This window comes from Centruroides vittatus, unplaced genomic scaffold, assembly GCF_030686945.1.
Source record: "Centruroides vittatus isolate TY-2023 unplaced genomic scaffold, ASM3068694v2 contig_484, whole genome shotgun sequence".
In the NCBI taxonomy this organism is placed as follows: Eukaryota; Metazoa; Arthropoda; class Arachnida; order Scorpiones; family Buthidae; genus Centruroides; species Centruroides vittatus.
In genome coordinates, this window is record NW_027122274.1 from 3257528 (window position 1) to 3273965 (window position 16438).

General features: G+C 28.3%; 1 protein-coding gene and 2 pseudogenes across 2 annotated transcripts in view; 1 reads left to right on the forward strand and 2 right to left on the reverse strand.

The window, feature by feature from the left end:
• Nucleotides 1–16438, forward strand: part of LOC136977969 (proton-coupled zinc antiporter SLC30A1-like) — a 38654-nt gene that overhangs the window by 1326 nt on the left and 20890 nt on the right. Inside the window, exons 1-2 of one of the 2 annotated variants that reach the window (XM_067273585.1) lie at nt 1122–1304; nt 15355–15547. In XM_067273585.1, the coding sequence (XP_067129686.1) occupies nt 15371–15547 (177 nt within the window). In that variant the 5' untranslated portion in view covers nt 1122–1304; nt 15355–15370. Of the gene's footprint in view, nt 1–1121; nt 1305–15354; nt 15548–16438 lie in introns of those variants that run through there. The other variant, XM_067273586.1, reaches the window with a different exon arrangement.
• On the reverse strand, nt 5566–6237 carry LOC136978037 (vacuolar protein sorting-associated protein 35 pseudogene; annotated as a pseudogene).
• On the reverse strand, nt 6337–9009 carry LOC136977958 (vacuolar protein sorting-associated protein 35 pseudogene; annotated as a pseudogene).

The window sequence follows — 16438 nt, forward strand, 5'->3', positions numbered from 1 at the left end:
TTAACTAAGATGTTGTATATAGGCCTATTTATATATTTTTATTACAAATAAATTTATTTATTTTAACCCGTTTTAATGATTATCTAATGAAAATTAATAGGTGTTAAATTGTTATATAGCTCTACGTTCCGAGTGGCAAAAAGGTAGTAAATGCCGATTTAGCGCGTCGTTGGGTTAATTGCCGGAACGATGCATGTTGACCATGACTAATTTCTTACGCATAGTGAACATGTTTACAATCGATGCTGTAAAAAACTAACTAATCATTTTAATGTTTCAAGTTCAAATTAATGTTTTCTTGCCGATATTTACTCCTTTTGCTATTTTGTTTTTCGTAACATTTGACCTTGAAGCATCTATCCAGCTATAAAATGGCCAATGATAGTGATGGGTTGGCTGGATTTGTCGCCCAATCGTAAATTAACACTAACTTATAAGGTCATTTCACTCTAGTATTTCGCCAGAAGAATAAAACAAGTGAATTTATTAGTAGTTTATAATCAGTCTTACAGAAGTGCTGAAACTATTGAAAAGGGAAATTAATTTATCAGTCAAAACAGTTTGATACAGGAAAAAGAAATTTACATAAATATTTTTGATTGAAGAGTAGCAATTGAAGATGAACGGCCAACCTTTCTTCCCACACTGGTTTTACAAGTATCCTTGGGTATTTCTCTTCAAGGTATTTTGTTTGGAGGTCGTTTCCATCTCTATCCTAATTATTGGTCACCTCAATTTTATTAAGTCTACTTGATAAGAATCGAGCTAGCTGATATTATTTCTCTAAAATATGTACTTGATTTCAATGGGAATAATTTTGGTTTCTCTCCAAAAATTCTAATAATGAAAACAGATTGTTATCGAAGCTTCACGACCGATATTTTTTCGGGGCAGAAAAGGCTACCAAAATGCATTCATTTTGTTTTTAAACACGTTTTGAAGAATTTTAAAACTTCTTGAATTCAACATGATATTAATATTGTGTAAATGTGTCGTAAGTTTACAAATAGATTTAAAAATTACAAAAAAAAAAAGAAAAAAAAAAAGACATTCACGAGTCCGAATAGGAAATCGCATGAATTCGACGACAGGGAAACAGCGCATGAGCATCGTATTCACCCACTTCAAGGAGTTGATGACGCGAATTATGCACACGTTCGGAGCCGAGCGCAAAATGTCTTTAAAAATCGAAAATATATGTTCCTTAAGCTTCCGATCGAAACACTCGAGAACGCTACTCAAGCTCAGCGTTCCAAAACTTAAAAAAAAATTTTTAATCAGAAGTAAATTTTCGAATATTACGGGTGAGTACGCTTATTATCGGTTATATTTCTGAACGTCTCTTTATACTGCATAAATATTAAGATTATTATTATTCACATTTAAAGTTTATTATATCTTAAAATGTGCTTGTGAAATATAGTGCATATTATAATTTAACACATATCTAAGATGAGGCTAGTTTTATTACTTATAAACTAATAATATAAACTAATAGGCTTCACAGTATTTTCGACTAGTAATTTCTTAACTCATCAGTTTTAAAACTATTAAAAAGTAAAGCAGCTTAAGCGGAGCACACACGTTTTAATATGTCCGTTTTTAATTGACATTATATTTGATACAACTATTTAAATTAACAATGATAATATTTTAAAACTATTATAAGTAAAAACCTTTGAATTTCATTACAATTTCTCCAAAACATTATATATATAAATTTAATTTGCACTTATTTCATACATGATTTTATATTTAAAGTATGTAATTTATATATGGAAAATTACGAATCCGTCACTTTGCTCATTTCGCTTTTCAAAACAAACAAAATATTAAAAACAAAATAGATATATATATATATAATTGTAATGAAATTCAAAGGTTTTTACTTATAATAGTTTTAAAATATTATCATTGTTAATTTAAATAGTTGTATAAAATACGGACATATTAAAACGTTAAAACGTTATAAATTTTAATATATTTTTTTATGGAATTATGTCAGCAGTATATATATACATATACTGCTGACATAATTCCTGACTTTTGCGAAGACAGTTTCGTTGACTTTGAAAACTTTTATATTTTTATCTAATGACAGTAGATTGAGTGATAAATTGTGTATCACTCAATTTACAATCATTTGATTGTTGTAGCTTTATTACTGATATTATCATTCGCGAATAGTAACTTATTTTTCTATTATTTACTGTATGCTGCAATAATTATACAAATTTAACAACGTTTATTAAAGTTTCTCATAAATTCTAATTTTACCTGACATTAGTGTCAAAGAAATTTTTAATAAAAGTATTTATTAAAACATTTCAATTTAAATATACGCTTTCGTTGGTTGTATCAATGTTAATTAAAGCGGAAATAACCATTTTTTATTCATAATAATAGATTATTGATTACTCCAATATTCATATAGACTATATCTGAACGAAGTTCGATGAATTTACAATAATATATCATTTAATAATGTCATTCAATAACATCTGATTATTCTTTGTAGTTGTATTTTTGATCAAACGGAAAAAGACTATAGAGTGTACTGCATATAACATTTTAAAGCTAAATTATATTCAGAAATATGTTATTTTAAATAAGATTGATTTTACTCGTTATAAAAAGTTTAAAATGAAAAAAAATATGTACACAATCAGAAGATAAACTTTAGAATCTTCAAATTCATTCATTTGATGCAAAAAATCAGGATAACACATCGCTGTATGATTTTGGGTGACCTTATGTTCCTTTGATGAATTCGGAGACTAAAGTTTGTCTGCTATCTTCTAGCTATGAATATTTTAAATAAATTTTTATCCTAGCTTTTATTATTGTTTTATGGCGGAAGTTTATTTTCCTTGTTCCAAGAAAACAAAATTTTAATATATTTTTTTATGGCTATTTTTGTAAATTGAACATTTCCATGCAAATAAGCATGGAAATGTTCAATTTTTGTCATCAAAAGACAAAAAGAGAATACAAACAAGCGAAAAATGCTTGGTTTATCGCTTTTTGATTATAAACTTTTTCTTACATATTTAATTTATTAATCCATTCGAGATGTGGCGTTATTACTATATTATGTGTGTGCAATAATTATTTACATAAGTAATTACTCCTTTACACGTTATAACGTAATATGATATTAATGTGAAAATAATTAATATTAATCTTTTAACCATTTCAGCAATTAAATTACTTAGGAATGATTTATTAAAAATATTCAAATTAATATTAATAATTCCTAGTTTAAAGTGAGAAAAGACAGGAATTTGTAAAATATAAAAATTATATGTTATATATTGATATTAATTATATATATAATAAGATATATGTAATTATATATATTGGTATTAATTATTAGATATAATTATTTTCATTTGAAATATTTAATATATAAAATTATAGTTTACATGAAATTTAATATCGGCCCATTGTCAACAGACAGAAATCATGTTGAAATTTTTATTTTAGATCCGAATTAATTCAAAATTGCAGAAAAACATTTATAGTATTAACAGTTAACATTTATTAACAGTGTAATAGTAGCTTTAATCCCTTTCCTATAGAAATTATGTTATCTGTTGTAATTACTTTTTATTTTAATTGACTTTTCTATAAGTATTTAATTATATCGAGTTAAAATAAAACTTTATTTAAAAAGTGTAAGAAATAAATATATTTTATATTTCTATAGTCAATATCCACAAAATATAAATAATATCCAAAATGTGAAGTTTTTAACCAATTTATTTTTTTTATCTAGAAGAAATATAAAATACATAGTTCAATATATATGTCTGAAATATTCAAATATTAGCAATCGTAAATAATTTACCAAAGTATAATCAGTGGAATTTAATAAGTGCTGCTAAAAATTAAAAAAAAATAAAAATAGTATAAAAAAAGGAAATAAAAAATGATTTCTTTCTTAGTTCAAGATAGTCTTTTTTAAAAACTGACATAACAAAACTCTATTTTGGACTTGCAATATTAATAATAAAGTTTATTACAATTTATAATTTTGTTCAACCTCTGTTCAACTTTTCAAATGAATTTTTGTAGAGTAGTTCAGTCGTTGTTTTAGTAATACTTATATGTATAATAAACAGTGAACATACTATTACAACAACGTTATTTAATGAAAATTTATATTTTTTTAATTTAGAGAAACCTATAAAAAAACGATCATTGGAAGGCAAATAATGTCGTTTAGTATATAACTAAAAAACTAAAATCTGTTTATTCGTAAGTCTAGAACTTACAAATAAATACATTTTTTAAACATATCAAAAAAGATATTATTTGTATATAATTTAAAGATAAATTTTAAGAGCAAAATATAATTTATCATATAATTTAAAATATATTTGCTTTTAATTATATTATTATTATGTATAATAGTTAACTTTAATTACATAAGATATATTTAAAAACATTTATATAACAAAGGTATATAATTAAAAATAAAGTTTAAAAAATAAGACATTTATATAATAAAGAGAAAATTCCTGTTTCATTTGTCGATTTTAAATCAGCTAAGTTAGTTTTCATTGCATAGTAAAGAAATGAGTCAATTTCAGAATATATTTTAAATACTTTTCTAATTAAATTTTTTAAAATAATTATTCCGCATTTATTTTTTTATATTACTGTTAACTGAACGTTCTGTACACTTAATAAATGTCGAATTATACCATTTAATCACCTATAGCATTTAATCACCTGACTTCATATATCGTGTCAAATACAAAATAACGAACTGTTTCCTTAAAGAGAGAGAAAAATATTTAACGATAAACTTATTTAATTGATTAAAACATTTTTAATAAATTGAAACATTATTGTTTTCAGGTAGAAGTTAAAGTATTTTTATTTTTCTTTGAATGTACATGGGATTCAATGCACACACGCTGAATTATTTAATGAATATTTCTTGTTTTTGATCATATTTTTAATTTTTAATTTCTATGCATCCTAAAACGATACAAATAACACCGTTTATAATTTAAATAAAAAAAAAAATTTACAAAATGAATAATTTTATATTTTAAATTGAAACTTAATATTTTTTTTTTTTTTTTTTTTTTTTTTAAATATAGACAAGCAGTTTATTTATCAGCCAATTACAATAATCATATTGAAATTTATACAATCTCCAACAATTTATTTTCAGAAATGATCATCTGAAAATATTTTTAAAATTGTTTCTGCAAAATACCATTGTTCATTTGCTTCAAGAATCTTAGTGCACTTATTCCATATTCTTGATTTAATGATATAAGACTAAATTAAATAAAAAAAACAATAGTTTTACTGTACAAACTAAGCCTTAATTCTTTTTCAATGAGAATACAAAGTATCATACATAACATTATCCTTTGTTATTTTCTTATACATTATTAATGTTAAATATATTTTGTACAATTTCAGTGTAAATTATATGTATAAAAAAAAACAAATTCCAATTAAAAAGCTTGCCAAAATTAATTCTTTCAATTTCTCTTTCAAATCTTCCAAATCAACAAGAATTCTTAAATTATAAATAAAGTTTTATAATACTAATCCAGTATATGATGGTCCATCATTTTCTGGTGCATCCATACGATTTCGTAAATGTTCCAGTGTGTTTTGGAAATGCTTATTGATTTGGTCTGTTTCTTCATTTGATTCTAATCCAGGAAGCTGTTCATGTATCTTTGCAATAAGTTGATTAAGGACTTGCACTGTTACCTGATCATTTCCTTTTTCAAAAAAGTACACATAATGATTTAAAACTTCAACAAATAGTTGCACTTGAACACTGGAATCCATGCACTGGCTTGCAATACGCAAACCTTTCTTTAAACATTCCATCACTCTCTTACCATCGTGCATCTCCTCTCCTTTAGTTGCCTGACTTTTACCAGACCAAAACAAGTGTGAACAAACACTCACACCTCGACATTGATCGGGTTTTTTCAATAATTTTGAAGCTGCTAAAGCACATTGAGTCCTAAGAGGTTCATGATTCTCTTCACTGAAACACAGCATTTGCTCTACTGTAGCAATAATAAGTGTAATTGCTGCCAATTGTGCTTTGCTATCAGATATTTCATCTTCATATAGAGAAAATGCCTGAGATACTGATACAAATTCATAAGCGATTGTTTCATGATTCTCAAATCCAATCTGCCCAGCAGCTAATGCTCCCTGAAGGAAAAGCCGAAGAGGAAGTTCTGCCATCTCAGCTTTAATCAATGCAGTAATAGTCTGATGACAAAACTGGAAAATTTTCTGACATTTTTTCTCCCATTTATCATCCTCTTCATTAATTTCTTTATATCAAAATGCAAGTTTATATTCTTGGAATACCAAAGGTGGTAACGTATACTTTATTCTTTGGTTTCCTCCATTACCAAAATGCTTTCTTGCTGTATTTAAAATCAGATACTGCTGATCAGCTGTTTCTGCTTGCATTAAATGGATAAAACGACCCATTAAACCTTGTTCTTCAGCAAAATCATCTGGATCATTGTCATCAGGAGGTTGATCAGGCTGATCCTGTATTAATGGAGCTAATAGCAGCAGAACTTGATCTACCTGTTCTTGCATTGGTATCAGTGTTTCATTTTCTAAAGCATTATTGACTAAAAATGTAGACATTGTTTTGCGACTATGGTAATCACAGAAATCCAATAGTTCTCCAAAATGTTCTAATTTTAATACGGTCAATAAATTGCTATAATTCTGTACAGGAATTTTCAGTAACCTTAGCAATTCTTTTGCTACTGATGTATTATAATCCACTCTTTCCATTCCAATTTTTGTAAATATTTCAGCTGTTGTTTGAAGAACTTTATCAACATAATCAACCCTATCCGGATAGCATTTTAATGCTAAATTAACAAGAGATACTTGAAGAGAAACTGTATCTTCAGGTGGCATGTCTTGACGAGACTGAATTATTTGTGCTACTTGTTCAGAAAATATATCAAACAATTTAATTTCTTGAGGTATTCCACTGCCATCTTCACGTGTGGCAAAAACAGCTAACCTATCAATAAGAGCTATAATGATATTTTTAACATTTACATGTTGATGCAATTCAGCACAAGCCTTCAGAAAACTATTTAAAGTCTGAAGATGAAATTCATCAGGAAAAACTTGTATAATTGAAACTTAATATTTGTTTTTAACATTATTTTTTTTACTGAATAAGCTTTATTATTTTGTCTTATATTTGTCTTTCGCTTTTCTTTTGTAAAATGGATTTTAATTCATAATGGAAAATCTATAGACCGAAGAAACAATACTAATTTTAATTGAAATGCATTATCAGTCACAAATGTAAAATTATACTATTGATAATAATACGCTATTATTAGTAATTGTGATTTTTAATTCAAAGAGGCATTTTTATGCAAAGGAAGAAAAATCATATATTAAAGACGGTTACTATTTGGGAGTTATTTTGTATTTTTGTTTAAAAAAAAATACAAAGTTCCTAAAAAATACACGCTGTTTATCGGAGGTTCGACTGTATAAGAAATTATTTCAAGAAATAATATTCAAACATATATTAAGCAAAAAATTTCCGGACACAAAATTGTCCATGGAACATCTTCAAGAATATCGTACGGTATTTTCGCGCATACTTTTATATGTTGAAAATCGCTTGTTTTCGCGTTATTGAAACATGTCCTGCTTAGCTTATAAGAGCATGCTCTTGTGTGCGCTCAGGGGCCTAACTACAGGGGAAGCAGAGGAGGAGGCACTTGCCTCCGGGCCCATTGCGCTTTGACCCACCTGACTGGATTTTTTTTCGATTAATATAGTACTGTAATATAAAATTTTAAGGAAAGATTTTAATTTACTGCTTTAACGTAAGCATAAAGCATTTACTCGTTTAAAGTCTTAAACTCACGTACAGACCTGTGTTTCTAAGAAACATCCGGCTGAACATGCGCTATGAATAATAGGGTGAGAAAACATTCGGTTTATTTAAACAGTGAAGCATATGCAACATTATTATAGTTTTAAAATAAATTAATATTTAAAATGATACAGACGCTTTCCTCTAACAGTTGTAATCAGAGAATTTGCACAAATAAATCTCTATAAATTAAATATTTTATCGATTTCTCATGGGCGAAATTCTTAAAAACTCGCGGATTTTTCTTCACAAGTTATATGATAGTTAATTTGTTCGGACGGACCAAAATCGCCTATAGTTAAAATCTGTACAATTTGTTATCATTAGAAACTTCTGTTTCCTAAGACAAAAGATTGTTACTTTCTTGTCAATACTACATATTTTTATTAAAAGCAGTAGATGATAATATTATGTGAAACGATAAGTTATATTGAACATATTAAGGTTCTAAAAACTTTAACATACGCAACTTGCTAATAAATTTATCATAATGGATGACAAAAATAATTATAAATTTATTTGTATTAATTTATTGATTATTAAAAGTGTATTAAGTGACAAAAATTCTTTACATGCACTATTTATAGATACTGTGCTGACTTCGTAACCATGTCATTTACAGTGAAATTAATTTTAATCTAACTGTAAATGACATGGTTATGAAGTATATATATATATATAGAAGTATATAGAACTGATTAAAGGCGAAAATTATACCTCATTTAGTTCACGTCAGTTTTTCTTAATGTTAAAAAGTAGAGAAAACAAGAACGTGAGAGAAATAAATTTCCAATTACATGAAAATTTAATAGATGTTGAATCGAACGTAAAAGCTTACAATAGTACCTTATAGAACATTTTATAAATTTCGGACTATAAGTTTAGCTTTATAAGTTTGATTCAAATGTAAAATTTTACGCATTACAGAACTATGTAAAATGTATCCATAATATACAACGAGTTATTATTTATTATGACATCGTTGCAATGCTGGGTTGCACAATGCTCTCAACATTATTTTAGTAGTGTGTTGCCCCTATATATCATACCTTACCTGTTAACAATACAGTCATGCAAGTCATCTAAATCTGTTCAAGAGAAAATTTTTGAAATGAAATAACGTGACTTTCAGTCTAAACCGGAAGTTTGTACATAGTTAGTCGGGGCTTCCCGCCTTAAGCTTTCTATATCTTGTCTCAACTTTCATATATCTAACTCTGTTGTTGAGATCAAGGAATGACAGACAGACGATAGTGGGAATTTATAGGTGTACAATTTTTTAAAATTGCAGCCTAATTATCAATATGATCCTTACTTAATATAAAATTGTTAACTACAGTATTTCAAACAATAATTGTTAACTTTCGATGTTTACTTCGAATACATTCTAATAGGAAGTGAACGCACTTTTTCCGGTATAGTAGATATCCGAATGACAATGATTTTGTTTACAAATGCTTGGTCCGTATCTTATAGGACTATGGGGAGGCAGCATAAATCAAACCTGTCTAATTTTAGAGCCTCTTCGTAGTGGGTTACATGGAAAACTAGGTAGGACTATTGGCTCGGTAGCAGATTAGAGCCGCAAAACAAGTACTACTCACAAATTGGGGAGTTTTTAAACGTAGAATTCAAAAATCTGTATTTTGCCTACGGACCCATTAACTTGAAGTTACACCACTGCGTGTGCCAGCTTATTTTGACTTTCAAGAGCAAGGACTGCTGTGTCAATATAAATTAAATGTACTGTATATATGCTGAAACAGTAACTATTCATTGACAAAAATAAAAAGCCAATCTCATCCAGGATTTCATTAAGTCATTTTTGTATAAACGATGGGAAATCCTGGATGAATGACAAACGTAGTACGATAGTCATTTTATTAAGTAATTTATTAGGGAATTAAATCATTATCTTTTTGTTGTATTATAAACACCAGCATAAACCTTCTTAAGTGATTTCAGTATTTTAATATATGGAATTTAAAATAAATTATGAAAATATAATACCGTAATATTCATTACTTACCTCTAAATAAAAACTTAATATTACGATATAAATTGAAATATGAATAATAATATAGAATTTTGAAAAGTATGTACTTTTATACTTAAGCAGATGCAAAAAGTATTACTGCCGTCTATTGACGAATAAATGAAACTTCAATGTACTCTCGTTACGATTAGGAAATATTTTATTTAAATTGTCTATTAATAAAAGGAACCTGATAATTATCATTTCAAGCAAGAAATAATTTTTTTATAATTATTAACAAAGTAAATGTAATATGGAAAATTTGCAAATATAATTTTAAAATTAGCAGACGATACGGTAAATGTAATCTGAGCATGCGCAAATATAAGAGTTTGGTAGATGATTTATTAGAAAATGTACGAAAAAGTTAAGTGCAAAATTCTTATTATTTAATGAATTAAGGAAATTTTAGTATTGAAATTTACAAATTTAAATACCATATACAAATTTGGAATTACGTTTTATGAAATTGTCAATAAGTACGATATTCTTAATTTATTTTATAAGACATCTATGACACTACAAATCATGTAAACAGTTATAAAAATTATACGTGACTTTTTAGTTCCAGATGTCCCGATTCTCCAACATATGATCGAAATTTCCTATTTCGACCATGCTATTTATAAAGTCACTCACAGAACCACTCTCGTTGGAGCGGTCTGAAAAGTGAAGTAAATGGCTGCGTTCAGTAGACTCAACAGTTGTAACTGAGCAAATCGGTAGCTGTTACGTAGCAACCGGGAACTGCTGAACAATAAGTTCAACACTCGTTGTTCAGCAATGGAACAAAAAGCTTCATTGGTCAGTTTTAGACAGCGTAAATGAAAGACACTATCAAATGTAATGTCAAAACACCAAACGTGTTCCGAAAGAGCGCTATTGTAGAGGGCGTTCGGCAAAAAAAATACTTAACAGCTCCGGAACTGTTGAATCTGCTGAACGCAGCCATTGTCTCAATAATTCTCGGAATCTGTTTGTAAGATTGCATTTGTGTTTATAGCGAAAAAGAGTTTTCTTCAAACTGACTTTACCGTAACCTCAACGATCAAATGCCAAAACGCGCTTATTGTACAGTACAGTACATGCTTCATAATTCCGATAGAAAGAAAGATACTGTATTGCAATATTTGCAATACAATAATATGAAATCGATTTTGCAATGTATTATAAAATCAATCTCACAAAGTATTAATACTTATAAAAGTATAAACTCATCATTAATTAATATCTATTTATGTATTTTAAAGTTACTTTCATTAAATATATTAAATTTTATTCATTTATTACTTTCACGGGCTTATGAGGATTAACGTATTAAAAGCGTATTATAATTAAAATAGCGTATACTGTATTTACTCGCATATAAGACGAGGTTTTTATTCATTTTTCACTGCTTCAAAAACCTAGGTCATCCTATACGCGCAAGCGAAGGATTATTTGCGTTTTGCAATAATTTCGTAGAACCGTGTATACTTCATACTGTCATATAGATCTACAGTCTATTTATCGTATACTTTATCCTTTATAGGTCTACAGGCTATTTATCGTAAGTTGGCATCTACAGTAAACAAATTATGACACACTTTCTTTTGTTTATTGGTTTAATCCTAGTCCATTGATTGAAATCCGCATTGCATCTCATTCGTTTGCAGAAAATGTTTCTAGTTATTTATAACAACATTAATGAAATGCAGATTACTTAGCAATGACAATAAATATAGTTATTTTATATAAATTAAATTGTTATTTTTAATGAATATTAGCACATTCTGAATTATTAAAAATAAATTCTTTCCGGTCATGCTCCTTATAATGTTTTGGTTTTGTATTCCATTTATCACGTATTAAAGCGAATATGGTGCATTTGATAATATCTTATTTGTGATTAAACGAAATAAAATTAGAATTGAATTAATAAATCTAATTTTCTTTATTTTGATCTCTAAACTCACACCTCGTCCTTTACGCGAGATCGTCTTATACCCGAGTAAATAAGGTAAATATTAAAATGATTTTATAATTACAATAAATTTATAGGTAACACGATATTTTAAAAACTAGTAGAGTCTTAATTTTTAAAACTTAATATAAGCCTTTAATAGGCTATACTGTATATTATTCAGAATATGAAGCGAAACAAATTGTATGATGTGATTAATAGTAATTATTGTATTTGTAATCAATAATTACTATCCGTTTAGAATATGAAAGTATAATAGTCTAATTGATTGAAATAACGAATTGCATCATTACAATACAGTCGTTTTTACGATACTTGTTACTTTTTCATTGAAATACTGTAAGTTTTATAAGATTTCTTTTACAGATTTTTAATCTACTTGTCGATTTAAATTTGTAAATATACTCAATTGAAAACAGATTTTGTTATTCCAACGTTTAAATAATTAACTATCTTGTACCACAGGGTTCCACATTTTTCTCATGTATTTTGACTCTTTTAAGAAAAAATTTTTTCCATCAACTTCCTTCAATATTATATATATTATACATATTATATTATATACTACGTATATGTATGTATGTATATATATTGTATAGGGTTATTCATAACTCACTTCGGGGTTTCGGAGCTCGATAACATAATAATCAAAGCACATACTGCAGAACGTTCATATCAATAAGTAGTGAAACTCTCCAAGTTTACATTCATAACAACCATCAAAACGTGGACTTCAGATTTCGCCGTCTACAGTCCATTTTTCTTTACGGAGAAACTGTTACTGTATCGCATATCTTGGCATTCTGCAACAGTGGCTAATGTCACAATGAGATAACAATAGCAAATACAGTACTTCGTTTTCCAACAAGGTGGAGATCCGTCACACTTTCATTCAAATATCCGTCATCACCTTAATGCTGAACTTTCTGGTCCTTGAATTGGACGTGCTTCTCATAATGACTCTCGTTTTCTTCCGTGGCATCCACGGTCATCTGATCTAACTGCTTGTGATTATTTCCTAATGGGGGTTACCTCGGATCATGTGTACTTGTCCCCTATGACAAGAGATTTAGCATAGTTGCAAGAAAGAATCATCCATGCAGTCGATGATATTGACGGTGAGAAGTTGGGACGTGTGTGGCAGGAACTTGAATAAAGAATGTTTTTTGCGTCTCTACAGGTAGACATATAAAGTACCTGTAAGGTATAGCGGAAAGTTGGAGAGATTCTCTACTTATTGATATGAGCCGTTCTGCTGTGTCTGCTTTGGTTATTACACTAACGAGTGCTGAAATCCCGGAGAAACTTATGAATAATCCTGTATATTAAACAATATTCTATCATATGTAAATAAGTTATGTATACAACAAGCTCCCACATAATATTTTAAAGGTATATTCCTACATTTATTTAAGAGCAAAAAATGTATAAAATATTTAAATAAATTTATTATATTTGCAACGTTTTAGCGGCCTCTTAGGGTTTTGTTGCACCCGTGTTGTAACATATCACTAGAAGTATAGACTAATGCAGTGGTTCTCAATCTTTTTGAAGTCGGGGAACACTAAACTTTCAAATTGTTTTCCGCGAAACACTAAAGTTTGACATTTTTTCCGCGGAGCAGTTACAATACATCAGCTTTAAAGCAGAGATGGCAAAGCCTTTTTGAAATCAAGCGCACTCAGTCTAATAGGTGACGACATTGGCGTTTGCTAATTACATTCCCATACAAAAATTATTTTACATTGTATTGATTTTTCTTTTGCAACAATTTTTAATCGTATATTTGTTTTTTCGAGGAAAGCCACTTGAAGTGGCTTTAGGAGCACCTGTGTTCTACGACCACGGATTGAGAACCACTGGGATAATGCAATGCACAAAAGCATTATAGTGCCACATTTTCGCCAAATTTATTTGTCAGTAAAACCAAATGAACATTGTACTGTTCAAGTTTGGTATATGATATATATATATATATATATATATATATATATATCATATATATATGATATATATATATGATGCGGCTAATTTTTATATGATAATGATAATTTTATATTATAATATAACGAGCTAATGATATATATATATATATATATATATATATATATATATATATCATTAGCTCGTTATATTTAGATATATATATATATATATATATATCTAAATATAACGAGCTAATTCGACAACAACAAAAGTGACATACATATTCACGACATGACTTTTTTGTAGGCAACTGCCGTCGTTGTCTGCATTGTTGTCCAATATAAATAGAATCTACGATTTTTATGAAATAATATAAATGATTGTCCACATAATATAAATCAAATTAAATGTAGAAAATTTAAGCAAAATATTTTATTCCATGAGTAATGCTAGTAAGTTTAGAAGAATGAAAGTAAGAAATGTAGGAAAATGCAAACTTACTGAATGAGAGAGAGACAGAGAGAAAATGAAACAGTCAGAGAACACGTTTTCAAATTAAGAAAAACTAAATTAAAATAAAGTCAAAACGAATTTTATGCAAAGATAATTTTTTGAACAGCAATTAGTTAATTTTACTTTCCTGGCTGTTATATACAACAGAAGGAAAGTATGGTGATCGGTCAAAATATGACTTTCCCAAGATTTTTAAATTTTTGGACTCAGAAGATCTCGAAACGTCGAGAAATGCAAAAAAAATCGAGTTTTTTCTGTATATATGAATGTTAGTACAGTATGTATATGTGTGTGCGTGGGGGGAGCACAATTTTGTTACTCCTATGCTTTTTGTCGAAAATTTCTGAAATTTTTCAGGGAGGTTTGGGTATTCGAGGATTGATACTTTTAAATTGTGATGGTAAAAGATCGAGGGGATCGTGTTTATCTCCAGTGATGATTTTAGAGTCAGACTTAATGATGATTTTACTTATTATTAGCATTTAGAATTTTTTTTATTAAACCCATCTCTACCCTCAAAATTAAACTTTTTGCCATTTTATAATAGTTTAAAATATAATTAAAATACAATAAGTTTTTAATAAAATATGATAACAGATGGCGCTGCTAAATGTTACCGTTAAAGTTAAACAACTCGTTGCTGGATGTTTTGGATTAAATTGCGATTGAATTAATACTATATTAAATTGTTATGAATAAATTGTGCAATTATCATATAAAAATTAGCCGCATCATTGTATGTATACGTATTGTAACATCAAAAGTGAAGAAACAAATTAACGTTGTATAGAATTAGGATTAAGTTTTGCTGTAATTAAACCTATCGAAAAAATTTGAACGATCGACATAAAATTTGTAATGAATATTATATGTCAAATAAAATATTATTCATTTAATATTAAATAATAAATAATAGTTATGATAAAATATCTCACGATGAAAATAATCGAATATTTCACTATTACAAAGAATTATTTTATACTTTTTCAGGTAAAACGGCTCGAAAATGGGCCGTTACACGGGTAAACAATGCAGGCTGATAAGTATGACTTTTCTTACTGGAAGTTATTTCGTCGTAGAACTGGTGGTGGGCTATGCAACAAATTCTATGGCTTTAGTGGCCGATTCGTTTCATATGCTTTCAGATCTTATTGCCTTGATAGTAGCTTTCATCTCTGTGAAGGCAAGTATTTTTCAATTTATAATTATAAAATTAATTTTACAAAATCAGTATATTTACGAAATATGACGTTAAAATTTATTGATTTCATTGTGAAAAGTTCAAAAAGCTGTAATATTTTTCTAATTAAGTGAATCCATGTTTTCATGTCGAAATATACAGACAACACATTTAAAAATAACATGTTAATTAAGAACAAATTAAGAGAACAACTTAATTTAATTTCTGGGATATTTTATTTAAATAAAGTTGACGATAACATTTTAAATATGCCTGTTATGTAATCTCAATTCATAATCTTTAAGTAATAAGAATACAGATGTTGACAGGTTAAAGACTTCCAACACTTCTCAAAATTAAGGGAATGTGGAGCAAGGATGTGAACTGAAGTTTTTTGTCTTGTTTTACATGTTAGCAACATTAAACGTATCACTTGATAAAGCTGATGATGGACATCTACTGAACGCGATTTTACTGTCGTCAAGATTAAGGTTTGTTTGTTATGGGAAGAGTTTTTTTTCTATGCCCTGATCTTCTAGTATTTTCCTATGTTTAGAATTCAAGATTCTGCCTTAAATATGAATTTAAATAAAACATGTCGTTCTTTCGATTGTTACAAATGCCACTCGTTTTCCGCTGCAAACACTATGCCATTTACTCAGTGCCGTAACTAGGGCGGTGCCAGCGGTGCCCAGGCACAGGGCGCAGACCCCGAGGGGCGCAGAAATGACCTGAACCAAGTTTTATATTATAGTTTTGGGGTAGTTACAGAAGCTCGCACCGGGCACATAAAAGACTAGTTACGACGCTGCATTTACTTATCCAGTGTAACATGAAAAGTACCCTGTGGACAAGAGTATTGGGATTCATATTTTTGCCTCACAAATTACTGTT